This window comes from Ailuropoda melanoleuca, chromosome 8 (genome assembly GCF_002007445.2).
Source record: "Ailuropoda melanoleuca isolate Jingjing chromosome 8, ASM200744v2, whole genome shotgun sequence".
Taxonomy (NCBI): domain Eukaryota; kingdom Metazoa; phylum Chordata; class Mammalia; order Carnivora; family Ursidae; genus Ailuropoda; species Ailuropoda melanoleuca.
The window spans coordinates 56,176,865-56,198,556 of NC_048225.1; the positions used below are offsets into that span (position 1 = coordinate 56,176,865).

At 41.8% G+C, this 21,692-nt stretch overlaps 1 protein-coding gene across 4 annotated transcripts in view; it reads right to left on the reverse strand.

The window, feature by feature from the left end:
• RNF121 (ring finger protein 121) overlaps positions 1-21,692 on the reverse strand; it is an 80,473-nt gene that overhangs the window by 11,290 nt on the left and 47,491 nt on the right. For all 4 annotated transcript variants that reach the window (XM_034666420.1, XM_034666418.1, XM_034666419.1 and 1 more), the window contains 3 exons: positions 10,521-10,675; positions 7,676-7,783; positions 4,198-4,318 (listed from right to left, as the gene is read on the reverse strand). In XM_034666420.1, the coding sequence (XP_034522311.1) occupies positions 4,198-4,318; positions 7,676-7,783; positions 10,521-10,675 (384 nt within the window). The remainder of the gene's footprint in view (positions 1-4,197; positions 4,319-7,675; positions 7,784-10,520; positions 10,676-21,692) is intronic.

A 21,692-nucleotide genomic window follows, 5' to 3' on the forward strand; every position in this document is an offset into this window, starting at 1 on the left:
CAGAGGGGCGCCTGGGTGGCACAGCGGTTAAGCGTCTGCCTTCGGCTCAGGGCGTGATCCCGGCGTTATGGGATCGAGCCCCACATCAGGCTCTTCCTCTATGAGCCTGCTTCTTCCTCTCCCACTCCCCCTGCTTGTGTTCCCTCTCTCGCTGGCTGTCTCTATCTCTGTCAAATAAAGAAATTTAAAAAAAAAAAAAAAAAGACCCAAAGCAGAGATCAAGAATCAGACACTTAACTGACTGAGCCACCCAGATGCCCCTATTTACAGCCCTTTATAAATTGATCAGCCTGCAAAAAGAAGGAAATTCTGACACCTGCTATAACATGGGTGGACCTTGAGGACATTATGTTGAGTGAAATAAGCCAGTCACAAGGGACAAATATTGCATGAGTCTATTTACATGAGGTACCTAGAGTGGTCAAATTTATAGAGGCAGAAAACAGAATGGTTGTTTCCAGGGGCTGTGGGGAAAGGCACTGTGGAGTTATTATTTAAGGGGTACAGAGCTTCAATTTTGCAAAATGAAGAGTTTTACGGATGGATGTGGTGATGGCTGCAGAACAATGGAAATGTATTTAATGCCACTGTACTGTAGACTTAAAAATGGTTAAGATGGTGAATTTTATGTGTTGTTTACCACAATTTAAAAAAAAAATGACTGGGGCTGCTACTTGGGAGTGAGCAGTGGCGGAGCTAGTAAAGGCCACACTTGGTCATACCTAGCACATTGTGAAAGGTTGGTAAGCAAGTGTTGCTTGAATAAATGAAAGAATGAGTTGGCTAATGAATGCGTGGAAGGAAGGCTGGAGTGTCTTGGCTTTCTCAAACTACCGTCCCCAAGCCTGGCTTCACGTTCTGGCTTCAAGGCCAGGGATGTTCTTGAAATTCAGGTTGCCGTGTCTCAGGGACCCAGGTGTTCCTAAGCAGACCACAGACCACTTGACCAAAGACTGGGACAGAAACAGGAGAGTCCTGGAATTCTCAGGTTTGAAAGAACTGTAACGGTAGTGCAGTCTATCCCTTTATCCCAAGCTGGAGTTGGGAGTCCCTTCCTCCACATTCCTGCCTAGTCCAATTTGGGGATATCCTGAGCCCTCACAGAAAAGCAGCCACTAAATCTCTGCAACATTTGCTACGGGAAGAATGAACGAATGAACTCCTGGTGACTCACCCAGTACTGTCACAAGCTACCCTAATGTTCCTATGACCTGCTCCCAGTGATGGGGGCCTGGGGAAACAGCAAACTGTGAGAACTGGGGTCAGCAAGGTCACATTCTGTTGGACAGGAGCTGGAGAGAGCAGCTCCTATGAATGAGATAAGCATTCTCAACGCCCACCACCTAAGGAAGAGGGGGATCCTTGCAGAGACTCCAGGATTCGGAAGGCTGGCCTGACGTACAGGCGTATTTTTATCAGAACACAGGCTCTAGGTCTAGACATGTGGAGGACAGTAGTTGTCTAGATGTGGATTCCAGGTGGTGCATGCTAAGACGGCACCTGCTAACAGAGGGAGGCTGAGAGCTGGACGGGGTAGGGTCTGAAAGCCCAGGAAAGCAGGTCACTTGCTGTCAGATTAACCTCATTCAAGCACTCGTGTCTACTTTCCTTTAATAAAGTTCAATATGATTGTTTGATCCTTGTGTTCTTGTGCTACTAAGAGGTATAGGGAGGTCAGACTATTACAGAATGAGCATCAGGTGTTGGGGGTAACTACTGAGAACTCACAGAAGGAAGAAGAATATGAGGGGTCAAGAGCTGATGCTTGAGGCACTCCTGACTCTAATGAGAAATTCTCCCACCAGCTCTCTTGGTGATACTGAAATTTATCATTATTAGAGAATTATAATAATAATGATTATCATTTGCAATCAATGGAACACCCAATAATCCTTCCCAAGAGCATGGAGAGAAGTCCAGCTCAAATCCCATTTTTGGGAAGCCAATGTAATGGTCCCACCTCCTACAGAAGAAGCTAACTAGTGGATCGATTTGGAGCTCAGTTCCATCTGGACTGAAGAGCGTGCTGTACATTGGTTATTAGTGACCACCTGAGGGAATTAAGGCTACACTTAAATTGGCAGCTGATAATAACCTTGAGATAAAACTGGCAAGGGCCTGGGAAAATCAGAGAATTGGCCCCTTAAAAACAGAATGAAAAGAAAAAAAAATCATAAGAGGGTAAAGGACAGGATACTGGCAAGAGTCACTTTGAAAAGCTGCACGTGGCAAAGCAGCAGACTTCAAGAAAAGTTGTTGAAAGTGAAGATAATGATTAGACAATTGAATATTTGGAAATCTCTTCTGGGCAGTGAAGTGGTTAAAGGAAGAGCTGAAGTCTATACCAATAGATAAGAGACCATGAAATGTGGCTAAAACACAAGACAGTTGTTCAAACAAGAATCTGACGGGCTGTCCATAAAGTGGCCCAATACACTTTGCTTTCCTTTTAATCCATTACAGAAGAAATAAAAATAGTCCCACGATACTGGGAAACAAAGTCCTAGATCTAAAACTGTACTTGATGAAAGTTACCAAACGTGATGGCTGAGGATTCTGCTTAAGCTGAATTGCCCAAAGTTTACCAGTCCACGGCACCAATAAGACGACAGGAGTTCTCAAGGGACCTCATACAAACTCAACGCCAATCCATCCCTGTGATTGTCAGTTGGTCTCCACTGGTATCTGCTGCCTGAAAGCCAGGACCGGTATATCTGGCTGCCCCAAAAGAACCTACTTCCCGACATTCTCCTAAGGTTTCTCTCCAAACTGCCAAGCCTCCTTTTGCAAGAACTTCTGAAGGCCTTTCAGACCTCTTGCATCAGACAGAACGACACACGTTTCAACACAGAACTGGAGAAATGTCCGTTAAACTTGGAAATATTCCTTCTTGGGGTGGGGTCTTCTAATCAGCTGACACTGAGATGAGGAGTACTTCTGTGTTGTTCACATAATCATAAAGAGCATGTGTCACTTTTATAAGCAGCAAAACAGCAAAGACACATTTCCATTTTGAAAAAAAGAAACAGAAATATTGACTTAGGTTTCTTAAGACTGGCTGTTACTTTACCCACGTTTTGAGCTTGAAGAATCTCTCCCTGGTCTCCACCTCACAGTATTTCCTATCTCAGTGAAAGTGTACCCGCCGAGGAGTTACACACGTCAGCTTTGATACATAATCTCCTTCAAATTCTTTCCTTCAATCTTCAGAACTAATCGATATTCAAGTCCTAGCAAATGTACCTCCAAAATACTTCTCAAATACCTTGCCTCTCTCCCTTAGCGCCACCTCTCCCTAACCCAAGCTACCTTCATCTTGCCCAGACTACTCCAATTGTCTCTTAGTCTTCAGGGGTCCACTCTTAAGCTGTGGACCCCTTTCCAATCTGTTCTCGACCCAGCAGCCAGGATGATCTTTTCAAGCGCAAACCTGAAGATGTCATTTTCTATCTCAGCCTCCCAGGGTTTTTAGCATAAAAACCACAATCTTTCATTGGCTTTCAAGGTTTTTTTCTAGTCTAGCCTCTATTTCTCCAGACACTTCCAGTATATTCTCAGCCCTACAGGCACACTAGACATAGTTCCTCCAAATGACCACCCTTTCTCTCACTACAGGACTCTTATTTACGCATCCTATTTGCTCTGCCGCCCACATCACTTCCCACTTCATCTAGTTAACGCCTACGCCTCAGCTCAACAGTCACATCTTTAGGGAAGCCAGCTCCGGGCCCCCAAACTAGGTCAAATGTCATCACTGCATTTGTTTAGAGCACTGTGAACCTTTCCTTCATAGCATTTATATAAGTTATAATTTTATATTTATTTGTGTGTTTATTACTTTAATACCCATCTCTGTCACTAGGGCGTAAACTCCATCTGGGCAAGGACCACGTACACCGTTGTAATTCCAGCATAAGCCCAGTGCTCAGGCACGTAAGAGGCATTAAATAAATATATACTGAATGAATGTAACTTCCTGAATGATAAAGTGGTTCTTTCCTACAATGGCCCTAAAGTTAAAAATTCCAGGGTACATCTGAGATCTGGTTTTCCAAATTTTAAGGACGAAATCTCCATACATACTACTGATATCTTGAAGGATTTTTTTATGGCTTATCTCTTCCATCAAACCAGTGATGCTATACTGACCTCTCTGGAGGTGGCAGGAGGCAGTATTAAAAGCCCAGGTGAACTTACCCCTATGGTAGACGCCATGTAGTCTGCACACATTTCTGCAAAGTCTCGCTCAAGAACTCCATAGTAGAGGCCATAGAAGAGGAGAGAAATGCCAAAGTCCATGGCGTCTTCTGGTTTGATCCTGTAAGGAAAGCAGCCTGGCCTGTAAGGCCTGCCCTAAGACGCAACTGCTTTGGATTACTACTCTAGGACACATAAGGAGGCCCCTAAAGTTGGAAGCCTTAATGGCTAAAGCAAGTGTTGGCAAAATAAGACCAAATCTTATGCCTGTTTTTTAAATGGTTGGCACTGTCTGAACAGGCCAGCACTGTGAGCTACAAAGACCAAGCCAGGTATTGCCTACTGCCCCTCTTCCCCACTCTGTCCCCAGTGCCTGCCTCCTCCAACTGGCAACCATGCCTTGCAGCTGTCTAGGGCCAACTCTAGTTGGCCCCTACGTGTTGGAGACTCCACTGTTGGCAACCACTGGACATCAACCAGTGGAATTTCAGTCTGAAAGTTGGCAACTCACCAAGTTGCCTCACCTCCAGCCAGCTGCCCAAGTTGAAATGGCTGGGCAAGGGCACACCAAGATCTGGGTTGGCACTGGGACAGAAAGTAAAAATGATCCCAGTGGTCATACGCCCCCTCGTCAGACCCCTCCTTCTGAGAATGTCTTATCTGATAGCAAGTGGGCACAAAGTATGCCTCCCACCTGGGACAGCCCATCCATCAAACAAGGTGGGGCAAGGGAAGAGTTTTCCCTCTTGTTATACTATATATTATCCTAGACTTTGCCTTTTGTCCACAAAGCCTAAGATATTATTTGGCCCTTTACAGAAAACGTTTGCCGGCCACAGCTTTAGAAGTAAAAGATCAGTTAGCATATATGTATGTGTATATATATATACCAGTTACCATAAAATCTTAAGCTATATCTATACACATTCTGTATCATGTCATCAAAATTTCAGTCCAGGGGCACCTGTGTGGCTCAGTCGGTTAAACGGCCAGCTCTTGATTTCGGCTCTGGTCATGATCTCAGGGTCCTGGGATTGAGCCCTGCACTGGGCTCCGTGCTCAGCGGGGAGTCCGCTTAATGATTCTTCCTCTCTCTCCCTCTGCCCCTACCCCTCAACCCCCCAGCTCGTGCTCTCTCTCTCAAATAAACAGATTTAAAAAAATTGGGAGCGACTGGGTGGCTCAGTTGGTTAAGCGTCTGCCTTTGGCTCAGGTCATCATCTCACAGTCCTGGAATCGAGCCCCACGTTGGGCTCCCTCCTCAGTGGGGAGTCTGCTTCTCCCTCTCCCCCCCCCAACTCATGCTCACTCTCTCAAATAAATAGAATTAAAAAAAAATTGGGGGTCCAAGTCTACTTACGAAGAAGGACAAAGATCTTGCCTGTGTATTAGGAGGCTTGTTTTAATAATTCCAAGGACCAATAATTTGCAACCTTCAGTCTTTGAATGTTTATTATAGAAAACAACCTTTGTCAAAAATCTGTACCAGGAACTGTACGTGTTTAAAGTTGTAAATTATATTTATCTTAAAAAGTTGAGTGTATTCATCAATCTTGTAATATTTAACACACTGGACATCATGATCTTATGCCAATTAACCTGATTAGTAGCATAGAAATGGTCAAGATTCTCAATTCTGCTTTCCTCCTTGTATATTTTATGCAAGTAAAAACAAACTGTAATTACAAGAATAACCATCTTTAACACAATGCAGAATCTTTTTCTTTTCCTTTTTCTTTTTTAAAAATAGGCTTCATGCCCAGCATGGAGCCCAATGTGGGGCTTGAACTCACAACTCTGAGATCAAGACCTGAGCTGAGATCAAGAGTTGGACGCTTAACCAGACCGAGCCACTCAGGCACCCTACAATACAGAATCTTGATTTTTATTTTTTTAACTACACAGATTAGGAAGCTATCTGGAAATATACTGGCTTTCTTTGATGGGACTTGTCAGACTCTACACTGAGGAATTCCTATAAATCTTTGTGCAGCCTGTTTATGCTTTCAGCCTGTACTACTCCTGGAAGAAAGAATTCCATGGGTACCCTCTCACTATATAAAGTAAGGACTTACTCCTTCCAGTTTCAAAGAGACTCCTGCCTCCAGTGTGCGAGATTTGGGAAAGGGGCCAGTGGTCCTGACTTTAAATCTGAATCCTAAATCTCTATCTTCAAGTGCTTGGCCCTAGGCTTAGGATTCCCCATGATCCACAGCCCATAATCCTCATCACCTCAGCCAGGAGACCACATTTCCATTCTCTTTTGTCCTGCTGACTCACTACACCCTACAGTCTCAGAGTCTAGGATTTCTTGGCTTTCTTGGCTGCCACAACTGGGAGCAGGGGAACCTGTACGTTGATATGAATCTTTTTGAAATCTTATGACCACATGAAGCAAGAGCCAGAATCCAACTCCTGGTAATGTATCCTTAGAAGCAACAAAGCTAATATCACCTGTGATAGGACAATACTGAAAAACACCCTACATGCCCAACAATGGAGCAGGAGTTAAATGTTCACAGGTTAACTCTCTAAAAAACGGTTTCCTTAGAAATCTGATAAAAGTGGAATGTCAGCTATGTTACAAAGCAACAGTGTGTTAAACATGACGCATGACTAGTACACTGCCTCTGAACGGGGAGATTCTTAAAACTGGATGTGTTCCCGGGAGTGGGAAAGCTTCTGGGCCACCAATCTGCGTGGTCTCACTCCCTCACATCTCAGCCCTGGAACTGCTGTGAGGGCTCCTACAGACACCACTCTGCTGTTCCCTGCCCTGTACACTCCTAGGTGAACCTGTTGCCAGGTGAGGCCAACTGTGTCACATGAGTTCGACTGTCTAGTCCAGGGGTTGACAAACTTTTTGTGGAAAGAGCCAGATAGTGAGTATTTTGAGTTTTGTGGCCCAAATAGTCTCTGCCACAAATATTCAACTCTGCTATTGTTACACTGCAAAAACAGCCATAAATAATGCATAAACAAATAAATGAGTGTGACGATGTTCTAGTAAAAACTTTTTTTATTTTATAAAAACAGGAGTTAGGCCAATATGGTCCACAGGACAGTTTGCCAACCCCTAGTCTCCCTAAACATAAGACCACTCAGGTAGAGTGGACATTGCAATAAACAGTGAACGCATGGATAGGGAAAATGACTCTGTTAGGGTGATGGCGTTATGGGTAACTGGCCATAATCATTATTATGCTTACTTTTGTGATACTTTTCCATTAAAATATAGGTTCTTGGAAAACATACATAACCAATGATTTGGGACTCTATATATCCAGATATTCCTTTCTCTGTTATCAGCACAAATCATGGAGGGCCCACCTTCCCATTCCCCAAAGCCCAAGTCTCCTATCCTGGGTGCCATGGCCCCCTTGTTAATATTCAGGACTTGGCTCCCCAGGAAGAAAGGTACATCTTACCAGCCCCTCCTCCCCAAACACAAACAAAAACAAAAGCAAAGAGTACTTACTTGAATAATAAATTGAGACCAAAGAGGGTAAACATGACAGCCATGTAGCCAACAATGCCAGTGGCATAGCTGATTTTATAGATCAACAGGAACCACTTATAAACCAACCTGGAGAAAGGAGAGAAAATTAGCATAGCTGACATGCAAACTTGCCTAGGGGCCTCTGGATTACCAGAATCTCTTATTCTTACATCAATGCAGACATCAGGTTATTTGCCTAGGATTTAAGGAAGCAGCTTCAGTTACTGTTACAGACCTGGTCACTCCCTTAATTGCAGAAATACCCCTGCATACCACGGAGCTAGTGCTTTCTATTTTCCTGGTCCCCAACCAAGGGAAGAAAAGAGAGCCTTAAAAGGTTTTAGCCTCAAACAAACAAAAAGCATAGCTGACAGCAAACAGCTATGCCCTCTCAAATTCAGATTAGCAGGATAAGGAAGTGAAAACTAGTAACTACAGCTATGTTCAGATGGGAACAGGTGGGGAAGGCCAAGTTGTTTTTGTCAGGAAAGAGAATTCAAGGGAAGATGAAAAAGAGAAGCAGCTATGGGCTTCCCCCCCTTTAAAAAAATCTTTTAAAAATTTAAGTAATCTCTGTACCCAACATGAGGCTGGAACTCACGACCCTGAGATCAAGATTTGCATGCTCTTCTGACTGAGCCATCCAGGCCACTCAGGCTTTTCCTACTGGGAATGGTTAACCTCAATACTGCTTTGCTCCTCTCTACAGGCCAATAATGCAATGGTGTCTAAAGAATTTGCTTCTGAAATGATTTTCTTTCTGGAGAAGAAGGGATAAGAAAGGAGGCACTCAAAGAATACCTTTGAATGGATGTATGTGTGTGATGGTGGTGGTGGTGGGGTGGGGTGGGGCTGTACAATGCTCTTGGAGGATCAAAGCTCTCTAGAATCCAGTGAAAAAGGAGTGTGAAATCAGGAACCACTACTCTATCTGTGGTGAGAGCAAATGAGGAATTCACTTGAATAAACAGCTCAAGCCCACCTGGTTCCTAAGACCGAGTTACCACCAACCTTGATGGGCCGCAAGGGAAAAAAGCTCAACGTCCCTACCTGTACCTCCCTACTGCGGCTAAGCAATTGGTGATGGGTTCCCAGGCAAGGGAAAGGCCCCAAACATTTTGCAGTGCCTGCTCTCAGAAACCACACAAAGCTCCATTATCCAGGGTTTGCGCTCATCAGATAGGAGTGAGACCATGGAAAGGATGTGGAATTTTAGGCAGAATCTGAATTAAGTGAGTTTTATTAGCTGGGTAATCCCAGGTAAATCAAATCCCCACTCCAAGATAAGTTTACTTATTTGTAAAATGGGGAAGCCACGATACCTTCCTCAATGGGTTGTACAGAGCCCATTTCCTGATGTATATAATACATGCTCAATAAATGCAACTTGAAAAAGCATGGATGTTTATGAAAGTGCTTTGAAATTATAAAGTACTATCAAATGTTAGTTATTATCATCAAAAACCTCCCATGTCATAGACATATTTTCAGTCATTTTACCTACAAGTTGATACTGGTTGTTACTTACTGACTCTTAAAGTATATTTTTACACTTTTTCTTCACAGCACCCTTTATGCTGGAGCAATTATTGCCACATTTCTAGGGATAAAAAATTCAAGCCTCAGAAAGGTGAAGCCATACAGGTCATGTAATTAACTTGCAGTTAGCAATCCACAGCCATCTGGCTCCAGAGTCTCTATCTTCTATCACGGCCCTTAATGTAAACTACCACAGCCAGGGAGGAATTTCCAAATCACCGACTTCACCTTGAAGATAAATTTTACCACATACAAGGAAACTCAGAAGGCCAAAGTAAATCTTACAGCAAAGCAGGGCATAAAATGCATGGGAAAAAGGAGCAACTTGTAACTTGGAAGCCTCTGGTTCTGGTAGTTACAATTTCGAGGCCAGCTAGCTCCTCTGCTAGGCTCTCCTGGACCTGCACACACGTCTCTCACAGCACTTACCAACTGCACTGAAACAGCTGCTTTCTTGTCCATCTCCTCCATTAAACCGAGCATTCCTTGAGGGCAGGGACCATGTCTTATCCAGCTCTGTATCCCCAGCGCTCAGCACAGGGCCTGACACATAGCAGGTGCTTGTTGAATGAATGAATGAGAAAATCTCTTTCTTTCTGTCAAGTACAGATATTAAATGACCTCACAAGCTGGTTGGGAGGATCAAACTAGAAATGCATTTGGATAAAATACGAAGAATGATACAGGCAGGGGCTGTTTGGTGATCAAAGAAGTACTGTTTGTTGAAAAATTGCAAATTTGCTGATTCATTCATTCAACAAAAATTCACAGAGTAGGCTACTATGTGCCAGGCCCTGTGGTAGGGCCTGGATATACAGGGACAAACAGAATACATGTGGCTCCTGATCCCGCAGGTACAGTTTAGTGGGGGAGACAGACACTCAAGATTTTGTGTTATGTTCTATGATGGAAAACTATAGGGCCTATGAAAGAATATAAAAGAAAATCTAATTTAGAGATCAAAGAAGGGTTCACAAAAGAAAATAACATTTAAAATGAGACCACAATGATCCCCAGAGTTTGCTTACTTATTTTGGTTGCTTTTAATATAAACAGACCTTGATACAAACTCTAAGGTAAGCTATAGGGAAATATTTTGGGGTTTTTAATCGGTGAATGGGGGGAGGGTAGTTCTCCCAATCAGCTTGTTTTGGTGGGGGCCCATGCCAAATCATCCTGGCAAACAAAAATTACAACTTTTTCAGCCTAAACCCACCCCAATCCCATGCATTCCAACCCGTTCGCTTCAGGAAACCTAGCTCTTCCCCACTACCTAAACTCTCACCTTGGGGTTGTCTGTACCAGTGGTTTTCGGGTGGCTCGGAAGGTGACAAAAGCTGTGACAGCAGAGAACAAGATCCAGATCAGTAGGAACCTCCACCAGTGCAGCTTCACTGTGAAATAGAGGGGAACAACCCACATCTGAAAGAGGGTCACCATCTGAAACACAAACACAAGCACTTCAGCTCTAGCCAGCTCCCTCTGTGCTCTATTCGCAAGTCCAGAGTGTACGTTGTGTGTTCCATTTAGCCTGATCCTCCCCTACATTTCCAATGTTGGGTAGAGGCACCTCCTACTGATCTTGGAAACCTAGGACCATGCCTGACACCTCTTTTCATCCCTCACCTACCTGTTGTATATATTCTTTCCTTTCCATGTGAGCCCTTGCTATCCCTTGCCTGGCTCACATTGTACAATGGCCTCTGTTAAATCTCCCTGCGTTCAGCGTCCCCTCTCCAATCTATCCTTCTTAGTAACACTGGAATGGTAGCTCTAACATACAGTCTTGAACATGTCATTCCCCTGCTTAAAACCTTCTAATGGTCCCCTGCATACAGGATAACACCCAACATCCTCAGGCAGGCAGTCAAATCCCCCACAATGTGGCCCCAAACTACTATTTCAAGGGTGACCCTCTACTACTCCCCATGCCATTAGTCAGGTTGGCCCCCTCAGGCTAAAACATCCTTTCCTCCTGCCTTTCTGCCTAATAATATCACATCCAAGACACATGAAGCCTTCGATCTCCTTTCCAGGCAGAATGAGTCATAACCTTCTAGTGCTCCAAAGCACCTTCTTTTCTACCATCATTACAGTGCTTATCCGGAGCAGGATCCAAATTCATTCTCTATCTGCACGTAAGCTCCTTGAGAGCAGTGACTAGGCCACATTCATCTGTCTCCTATGTGCTAGGAAACGGTCCAGCACACAACAGATCCTCAATAAACTTAGATACATGAGAAGAGAGCAAAACTAGAACCCAAAAGGGAGGTATATTTCTGCTGTAAAGAGTGTCTCAGAACTTGGACTTGTCAGCTGAAGAGTCCCAAATGTATAAAATGATTCTAAGTCAGAAGTTTAGAGGATCACCAATCCTCTATTCCCTGGTGCGTCCTAACTCTCTCCAGCAACACCCTGCTTTCACTTGATGTCACTCTGCTCAGGTGAGTAGCAGGTGTATACAAACAAACAAACAAACAACAGTAATTAGTATTTAATGGAGGCTTTCTTCCTCAAGTCATCAAATGAAATGAAAGAATATTTAAAAAGGGCTGGGCGTGGGGACAAGTTACAGAGAGGAAAATGGTAGTTAGTTTCTTAAAGTTCCATAGTAGAGAAAACTTTTGAAGAAGTATTTCCTTGGGGATTTCTAGACCAGTGCTACCTAATCAAAATATAATGGGAATCATGTATGTAATTTAAAGTTTTCTAGTAGTGACATTTTTAAAAAAGTAAAAAGAAACACTGGTATTATTTTTAAAGATTTTATTTATTTATTTATTTGAGAGAGAGCAAGTGAGCAAGTAGGGGGAAGAGCAGAGGGAGAGGGAGAAGCAGTGCTCAGCCCGATGTGGGGCTCGAGCTCACGACCCCGAGTTCATGACCTGAGCCAAAATCAAGAGTCAGATGCTCAATCAACTAAGCCACCCAGGTGCCCCTAGATGATATTGATTTAAATAATATATTTTATTTTATCCACTATATCCAAAATATTGTCATTCCAACATTTACTTAATATTATTTATGAAATATTTTATTTTTTTGTACTGAGGCTTTGAAATCTAATGTGTACCCTTATATTTACGGCACACCCCGAGGGAGACAAGACATTTCAAGTGCTCAATAGCCATATGGTGATGGTGGCTCCCACACTGGAGAGTGTAGCTGAGAGCATGTTTTTAGAATTTAGTTGTTTAGCTTCTAATAGACTGCTCTGTGGCAAGAAAAAGCCTTCGTGTTCTAGTGTTGTTTTATATAGGAGGAAAAAAAAGAGAAAGAGACACTGAGAGGAGAATGGTGAGCAGATCCCACTTTGCTTTAGACCCTACAGTTCAGTGTGCTCACTGGTGCTGGCTAATAGTGAACAATGTAGTCTCAGTACCCATTCTACTGTACAGGAACCCCAACTGACTCTCCAAATGAAACATCCTAAAATATTCTGGCCTTATACGGAAAGTGTGGGAGCACTGCGATGTACTAACAAATGGATACCCAAAGAACACTCCAGGTAACATTCTACGAGATAACGGGTGGAGACCGGGAAAGGACATCATAACAAACCACACATTATCTAACCTAGGGAATAAGAGGGGCACCTGGGTGGCTCAGCTGGTTAAGTGTCCAACTTTTGATTTTGGCTCAGGTCATCATCTCGGGGTTGTGAGATCAAGGCCCATGTTGGGCTCCATGCTCAGTGGGGGAGTCTGCTTGGGATTCTCTCTCCCCCTCCCTCTACCCTTCCCCACTGTGCACTCTCTCTCTCGGTAAATAAATTTTTTTAAAAATCTTAAAAAAAAAAAACTTTAAACTAGGGAATAAGACAACCAGAATCATGGGGCACCTGGGTGGCTCAGTCGTTAAGTGTCTGCCTTCGGCTCCGGGCATGATCCCAGGGTCCTGGGATCGAGCCCCACATCAGGCTCTTCGTTATGAGCCTGCTTCTTCCTCTCCCACTCCCCCTGCTTGTGTTCCCTCTCTCGCTGGCTGTCTCTCTCACTGTCAAATAAATAAATAAATCTTAAAAAAAAAAAAAAAGACAACCAGAATCATGATATTCAAAGGGACTAAATAAATGGTGGTGGGATGTGGAAAGAAGAGCTGCAGGGTTTTTAGCCTTCACATTGTTTGCTTACAAAACAGCAGGCCCAGAGACTACAGAAGAATTAAATTATGGAGTCTGGTTACATTTGTCTTTTCTGAGGGGGGGAAAAAAAAAGGAATTCCTGGTCTCCTTCCAGCTTTTCCAAAAACTTGGCTGTTGCAAAAAAAACCAAAAAACAAAAAACAAAAACCAAACCAAACAAAAAAAACCAAGCCTGTCCCCTACCAGCCTTTTTCCCACTCCTCACCAATCATCAACAGCACGTTCAAAGAAGGAATCTAGTAAAGATAATTATCTCTACATGAGCTGTAGCTCTGCATACTTTGGGTGCAGAGAGAGGCAAAGGACCTGGATTCTATTCTGGGTTGAATAAAGGCATAATCAGGAGTAGGCATCAGTGTAAAAGGAATGAGAAAATCTTGCCTTGCTTTGTAACTCTGAGGCTTAAAACTTTAAGGGTATAAAGCTACTCAACTCACATCATGAAAGAAAAAGGGAAAAAAGGAAAGAAAAGGAAGGAAGGAAGGGAAAGAGGGAGCAATTTAGGGACAGGGTTAGGTTCTTTCAACCCAGATGGCCAAGTAGAAGTCCAGAAGTCCTAGATTCTAGTTCTGTGTGCTTCCAACTCACTGTGTTACCCTAAGGAGGTCCTTCCTCCTTGCGGGAAAGGTTTGACTTGATTTTTCAAGCCCCTTTAAGTTCTAACATGCTAATAAGGTTCTATTAAGCAGCCTTGTACCTCAGATTTCCTGGGAGGGCGAAGGCAGCATTCATTCACTCATACATCGAGTATTTATTTTGCATTTAATGGAAAGAAGAATGTAGAAATAAACATGACCCCCTAGTCTCTATCCTCAAAGAGCTAACAGTCCAGCAGCAGGAGAAAAATAGAAATCAAACCCATACCTTTAATTTAACGATTCTATTAATCTTTAGATGCTTTTAAAAAAAATTTTTTTTGTTTTAAAGATTTTTTTTTAAGGTAGGTTCCACGGCCAGCTTGGAGCTCAGTATGGGGGCTTGACCTCACGATGTTGAGATCAAGACCTGAGCTGAGATCAAGAGTTGGACCCTTAACCAACTGAGCCACCCAGGCGACCCTAGAGATTTTATTATTATTTTTTAAATTTTATGTATTTATTTGACAGAGCGAGACAGCGAAAGAGGGAACACAAGCAGGGGGAGTGGGAGAGGGAGAAGCAGGCTTCCCGCTGAGCAGGGAGCCCGACGAGGGGCTCGATCCCAGCATCCTGGGATCATGACCTGAGCCGAAGGCACATGCTTAACGACTGAGACATCCAGGCACCCCTAGAGATTTTATTTTTAAGTAATTTCTACACACAATGTGGGGCTCAAGCCCATAAACCAACTGAGCCAGCCAGGTACCCCTCTTTAGATGCTCTTTAGAAGTTCAAATAGAAATCATTAAAAAAATGAATAAACAAAGTAGAATGATATAGTGAAATGATTGGAGATTTTGGAATTAAAGAGATCTAGATATGAATCCCAATATAGCTATTTACTGTATTATCTTAGGTAAGTCATTTAACCCTGATAAGCCTAAGTTTTCTGAACTGTATTTTGGGATTAACAGTATCTACTCTCAAAAGATTAAGTAAATTAATGCATGGAAAGCTCTTGAAACAATGCCTAACAACGCAAGCATTTAATATAAGTAATGTAAAAAATATAATGTGAATATTCAATATAATAGCTCTTTTATATTAAAAAAACAAGTAAAACACATAATTCATAGTAAGCATTCAGTAAATGAGAGCTCTTATTAGGTCTTCACGTGATCGAAATTGCCTAAAGTCAAATGTAATAAGGGAGCAAAGCCTGCAGTGAGGCAACCAAAATAATCAACATATTGAAAGTGGTGGGGTTATAATGAAGCAGAGACCAAAAAACAAAACAAAACAAACAAACCAAAAACAAAAAAAAACAATACAAAAGATCAGTGGAACCAAGAGCTGGTTGTTTGAAAACATAAAGAAAACTGATAAACCTTTAGCCAGACACAACAAGAGAAAAAGAGGATCCAAATAGAATAAGAAACTAAAAAGAAGTAACAACCAACACCACAGAAATACAAAGAACTGTAAGAGGCCACTACAAAAAATTATATACCAAAAAATTGGACAACCTAAAAGAATTACATTCCTAGAAACATACAATCTTTCAAAACTGAATCTGGCAGAAACAAAAAATCTGAGATTACCAGTAATGAAATTGAATCAGTAATCAAAAACCTCCCAACAAACAAAAGTCCAACGAAATAGCTTCAGAGGTGAGTCCGAACCATTTAAAGAAGAGTTAATACTTATTCTCCTCAAACTATTTGAAAAAGAAGAAAAGAAAGGAAAGCTTCCAAATACATTCTATGAGGCCAGCATTACCCTGATACACAACCACACAAAGACACTACCAAAAACAAACAAAAAACGAAACAAGCAACACACCTACAGCCAATATCTGGCATATGCATAAATGCAAAAACCTTCAACAAAATATTAGCAAACCACATTCAACAAACATTAAAAGGACAGTGCATCATGAGTTGGTGGGACTTATTCCGGGGTTGCAAGGATGATTCAATATTCACAAATCATACTCCACATTAACAAAATGAAGGATAAAAATCATACGATCATCTCAATAGATGCCGAAAAAGCATCTGACAAAAAATGTCCATTCATGGGGGGTAGAGAAAATATACCTCAACATAATAAAGACCATATATGAAAAACCCACAGCCAACATCATACTCAATGGAGAAAAACCAAAAGCTTTTCCTCCATGATCAGGAACAAGACAAGAATGTCCACTCTTGCCACTTTTATTCAACACAGTATTGGAAGTCCTAGCCACAGAAATCAGGCAAGAAAAAGAAACAGAAGGCATCGAAATTGGTAAGGAAGAAGTTAAACTATTACTATTTGCAGATGACATACCAGTATACATAGAAAACCCTAAAGATGTTACCAAAAACCTATTAGAAATAATATATGCATTCAGTAAAGTTTCAAGGTACAATATTAATGTATAGAAATCTGTTGCATTTCTGTACACTAATAATGAAGTAGGAGAAAGAGAAAATAAGAAAAAATTCCACTTGCAATTGTACCAAAAAGAATAAAATACCTAGGAATAAACCTAACTGAGGAGGTGAAAGACCCATACTTTGAAAACTGTAAGACACCGATGAAAGAAACTGCAGACGACACAAATGGAAAGATATTCCATCCTCATGGATTGGGAGAATTAATACTATTAAAATGACCATACCACCCAAAGCAATCTATAGATTCAATGTAATCCCTACCAAAACACCAACAGCATTTCTCACAAAACTATCAAAATTTGTTTAGAACTGCCAAGACCCCAAAGAGCCAAAGCGATCTTGAAAAAGAAAAGCAAAACTAGAGGTTTCATAATGCCAGGTTTCAAGATATACTACAAAGCTGTAATAATCAAAACAGTATGGTAATGGCATAAAAACAGACACCTAAATTATTCCAATTTTAGTATATGTGCTGCCAAAGTAAGCACAGTAGACACATAAATCAACAGAACATAACAAAGAATTCATAAATAAACCCATGTTTATAGGGGCAATTAATCTACAACAAAGGAGGCAAAAATATACAATGGAGTGAAGACAGTCTCTTTAATAAATTGGCACTGGGAAAACTGGACAGCTACATGCAAAAGAATGAAACTGGAACACTTAAACTATACACAAAAATTAACTCAAAATGGATTAAAGACTTACATAAAACTCCTGAAAGAAAACATAGTAATTTCTTTGACACTGGCTTTAGCAGTGTTTTTCTAGATATGTCTCCTCAGCCAAGGGAAACAAAAGCAAAACTAAACTATTTGGACTACATCAAAATAAAAAGCTTCTGTAGAGGGGCACCTGGTGGCTCAGTCAATTAAGGTCCAACTGTTGGTTTCAGCTCAGGTTTGGATCTCAGGGTCCTGGGATCGAGCCCCACATCGGGTTCTGCACTCAGCACTGAGTCTCTGCTGGAGATTCTCTCTCTGCCCCTCTCCCTCTGCTCCTCACCCTGCTTGCTCTCTAAAATAAATAAACGAAATCTTAAAAAAAAAAAAAAAGAAAAGAAAAAGATTCTGTAGAGCAAATAAAACCATCAACAAAATAAAAATGCAACCTACTAAATGAGAGAAGATATTTGCAAATGATATACCTAATAAGGGGTTAATATTCAAAATACATAAAGCACATCTACAACTCAACACCAAAAAACAAATAATCTGATTAAAAATGGGAAGAAGACATGAACAAACATTTTTCCAAAGAAGACATACATGAAAAGATGCTCAACGTCACTAATCATAAATGCAAGTCAAAACCACAATGAGGTATCATCACATGCCTGTCAGAATGGCTAAAATCAAAGACACGAGAAATGAGAAGTGTTGGCAAGCATATAAAGAAAAAGGAACCCTTGTGCACTGTAAATTGGCACAGACACTGTGGAAAACAGTATGTAGGTTCCTCAAAAAATTAAAAATAGAAACTACCAGTAATTCCACTATTAGGTATTTACCCAAAGAAAACCGAAACACTAATTTGAAAAGATATATGCACCCCTATGTTAACTGCAGTGTTATTTACAGTTGCCAAGATACGGAAGCAACCAAGTGTCCATTCATAGATGAAGGGATAAAGATGATGTGGTTTATATATACAATGGAATACTACTCAGCCATAAAAAGGGGGAGATCATGCCATTTGTGACAATATGGATAGATCTAGAGGGTATTATGCTAAGTGAATTCAGACAGAGAAAGACAAGTACCATAGATTTTACTTATATGTGGAATAAAAAAATAAAACAAAACACATGAACAAACAAACAAAAAGCAGAAACAGACCCATGAAGAGAACCAACTGAAAGCTGCCAGGGGGGAAGGAGACGGGGGATGGGCAAATGGATGAAAGTGAGTAGGAGATACAGAACTCCATTCATGGAACGATTAAGTCATGGGGACAGAAGTTACACCACGGGGAATATGGTAATGGTACTGTAATACTGTATGGTCATAGATGGATGTTATGCTCACGCTGGTGGTGAGCATGGCATAACATACAGACTTGTTGGGTCAATATGTTGTACACCTAAAACTCATGTAAAATTGTGTGCCAACTATACTTCATTTAAAAAAAAAAATCACCAAAACCTCCAGGGGGAAAAATGTGGTGGGGTTATAGCAATTTCCTTTTAATATTTAATTTGTCCTTTCCAGAAAAAATAAATGATCTAAAAACACAAACCAAGGGTTTGAGGTCACTTTCAGGTACTTGGACACACTCCATTAGGTAGGCTTGAAAGCCAGATTCTGTTCAGGGCGTAGAAAGCAGTGCCTGATAAGGGGCAAAGCAGAGGGGCAAGTGAACGGAATAGCCTCCCGTGAGAAAACTGGTAAGTTACAACTTTGGTTAATTTCTTTATTTCAACTGCAGTATTTATTAGCATTCTGCTTAATAAGTAAATTGAAGCTTCTTCATTAAGGAAGGCGTTTTCAGTGGCAACCCTGGCAATATGTAAACTGTTGAAAGTTACCCAAGATTTTCAGAACAATGTCAGGGACTCTGGTGCCATCTGCTGGCAACACTTTATGCAGACACATTAAGTTCAGTAATTTGCTCAAATGTTTGTGCCTGATGCACTTCACTCCCAGGATTTGGCATGGTGAGACAAATACATGAATTGAACAGCCATCGACTACAAGCAGCAAAGCACCAAGTACTCACGTGAGAGTTCAGAGGAAGGATGTAGCAGTGTGAGTAGGAGCCATCAGGGAAGACTGCCTGGAAGAGGCAGAACTCTGGCTGGTTCTGAGGGGGCTTGGATTTGGCCAGCTGAAGGGGGAAACTGAAAGCCATTCACCTTTCTTTCCCTGAATCTACAAATACAAAGCTGAAGTGAAGACTAGCCTGAAACCTGTCCACTGATTCATTCCACAAACATTTACTGAGGGGTAATCCCAGCTTCTCTGATTTGGAAAGTTAAGAATAGCTACAACCCACCTATCTCTTCACAAGACTACATAGTTGAAATGATGATGTTAGGTGCTAACAATAAGAGTTAGACCGTATTTAAATGAACTGTCTTTTAGATTTTTTTCACCTCAGAAACGATAAATCATGAAAAAACAGAAAAGAGCTCCCATATCACATCCTCCCCTGTGTACCAGCTGCCTTGCCGGTCTGCTCATGCTTGGAACTTTTGTCTTTCAGGATTCTCATCACTTCTGTATTGCCCTATGTTGTGTGGGTAGTAATCACCCACCATGCTTGGCTGAAAAGGAATGTAAAGGATGAACTGAAAACTGCATGTCCAGCTAGTAGAGCAAAGTAAGAGACTCGCAGCTAACAGAACAATCAGCTTGGGAAAAAAATGCTGATAAATGGACAGAGATCAACTGGAGGAAGGTGTCTGGGATATGCTTCACAGCTCTGGTCAATGTTTTCATGAATAATTTGGATGAAAAAACAAGGATCTGCTTACCAAACTGTGGACAGCAAAAAATTTAGGAGCTGGGAGAGAACAAGGCAGTTAACATGGAAGACAGAAGAAGCAAGATCCAAAATGAGTAAAACTTGTTTCTAGAGTTCTTCTAGCGCTAACATTCTATGAGCTAGTAAGCTTCTATGATGAAACCCAACCAACTACTCAAGTATAGGATGGAAAATGAGTGGCTTAATAGCAGTTCATGTGAAACAGATCTAGAGGTCTCAGCTGACCACAAATTGCCAGGGAATATATGCTGCTTAACTAGGAATATGCCCAGAATGAAGGAGGCAGCAGCTCTACTGTTCTCTGCTCTGTCAAAGCATTCTTAGGGCCTTACAATTAAGTCTTGGGACCACACTGTACAAAGAACATGGACAAAGAAACATGGAAAAAAGGGAGCAGCCAGGATTACAAAGAGTCTAGAAACCAAATTACACGGTGAACAGCTGAAGGCACTAGGACAACAGACCTGGAGAACTACAGGGAGGCACAGCTGTTACCTTCAGTTATCTGAAGACTGTCCAGAGGCCCACTAAGAGATACCTGCACTGTAGCTCTTGTGACCAAGTCTGATCTCGCACATTGCTAGAATACAGGGCAGAAACCTGGTTTTCAGTTCCCCCTTACCACACCCTTGGCAAAAAGTCAACCTTACCACATGAGGCAGACCATTCCATTGCGAGTAGATGTGCTAGATAGTTCCTCCCTGATGCTGACCTGACAAATCTGCTTTTATGTACCTTCTGCCTCTGAGTCCAACTCTTGTCCTTCAGAGAGGCACACAGTACATTTACTTCCTGTTTCTTATGACTACTCTTCTAATATCTAAAATTTTGTCTTTTTCCTCAAGTCATCTTCTCTCCAGGCAAGAGTTGGTCAAGCAATAATTTAACAAACACTGAGCCCTTACCGGGGTTAGGGTTAGGGTGCCGGGTGCCATGCTAAGGACTGCAGAATCCAGAGATAAAAAACTAAACCTCCTCAAGAACTTAAGTCTACCAAGCAGGAAAAAAACCAATTATTATGCAGTATGATAAGTGCTATGACGGAGTAACCCCTGGTGGCCAAGAAAGTGGAGGAGAGGCTTTCACTCAACATGGGGGAACCAAGGCTTCCTGAAGAAAGCAACCTTTGGACCTCTGTCCTGATGGTACAGTATGTGTAAGTAGAGGCATCATGATGAGTGAGTGTTCAGGATGAGTGAACATGGTATGTCTGAGAAAGTACAAATAAGGAGGGAGGTGTGAGAAATGAGCCTAAAGAGCAGACAAGGCTCAGAGAAGGCTGATGTATGCATTACACACAGAGAAGTTTTTATTATACTCTGGGGAGAAAAGTTTTCCTTTCGCATAGAAAGTGGATTACCACCTTTTGCCATCTTGGACCATATTCTCTAGTCACATTCCAGTAACCCTCTTAATGTGCTGGTCTAAGAAAAATCTATAGTAAAGATTTCTAGGTAGGAGATTTTGCCACTCATCCATCCCACAAGGGAACAGAAGTTCAGGGGATAGGAGTTTGAAAAGATACTGTTTTTGGTAACAGAGATGATGAAAGCTTCTCCTTGGAGATCTTTAAAAATAGGATAGATACTTTTCCAGGCATAAACTTACTCCTTCCCCTAACATCCCTGTGGGAGCTAAGCAATAAATAATATTAGACTCTGAACAGATGATGAAAACTGAGCAACAGGGAAGCCAAAAAGCAAGCTGGGCCTGGGCTAGGTTTCCAGTCCAGATCTTCTGTCTCCCAAGTCCTGCCTCCCTTGCACCATTCACTTTGGAGTTTGTGATAAAACCCTGGAAAG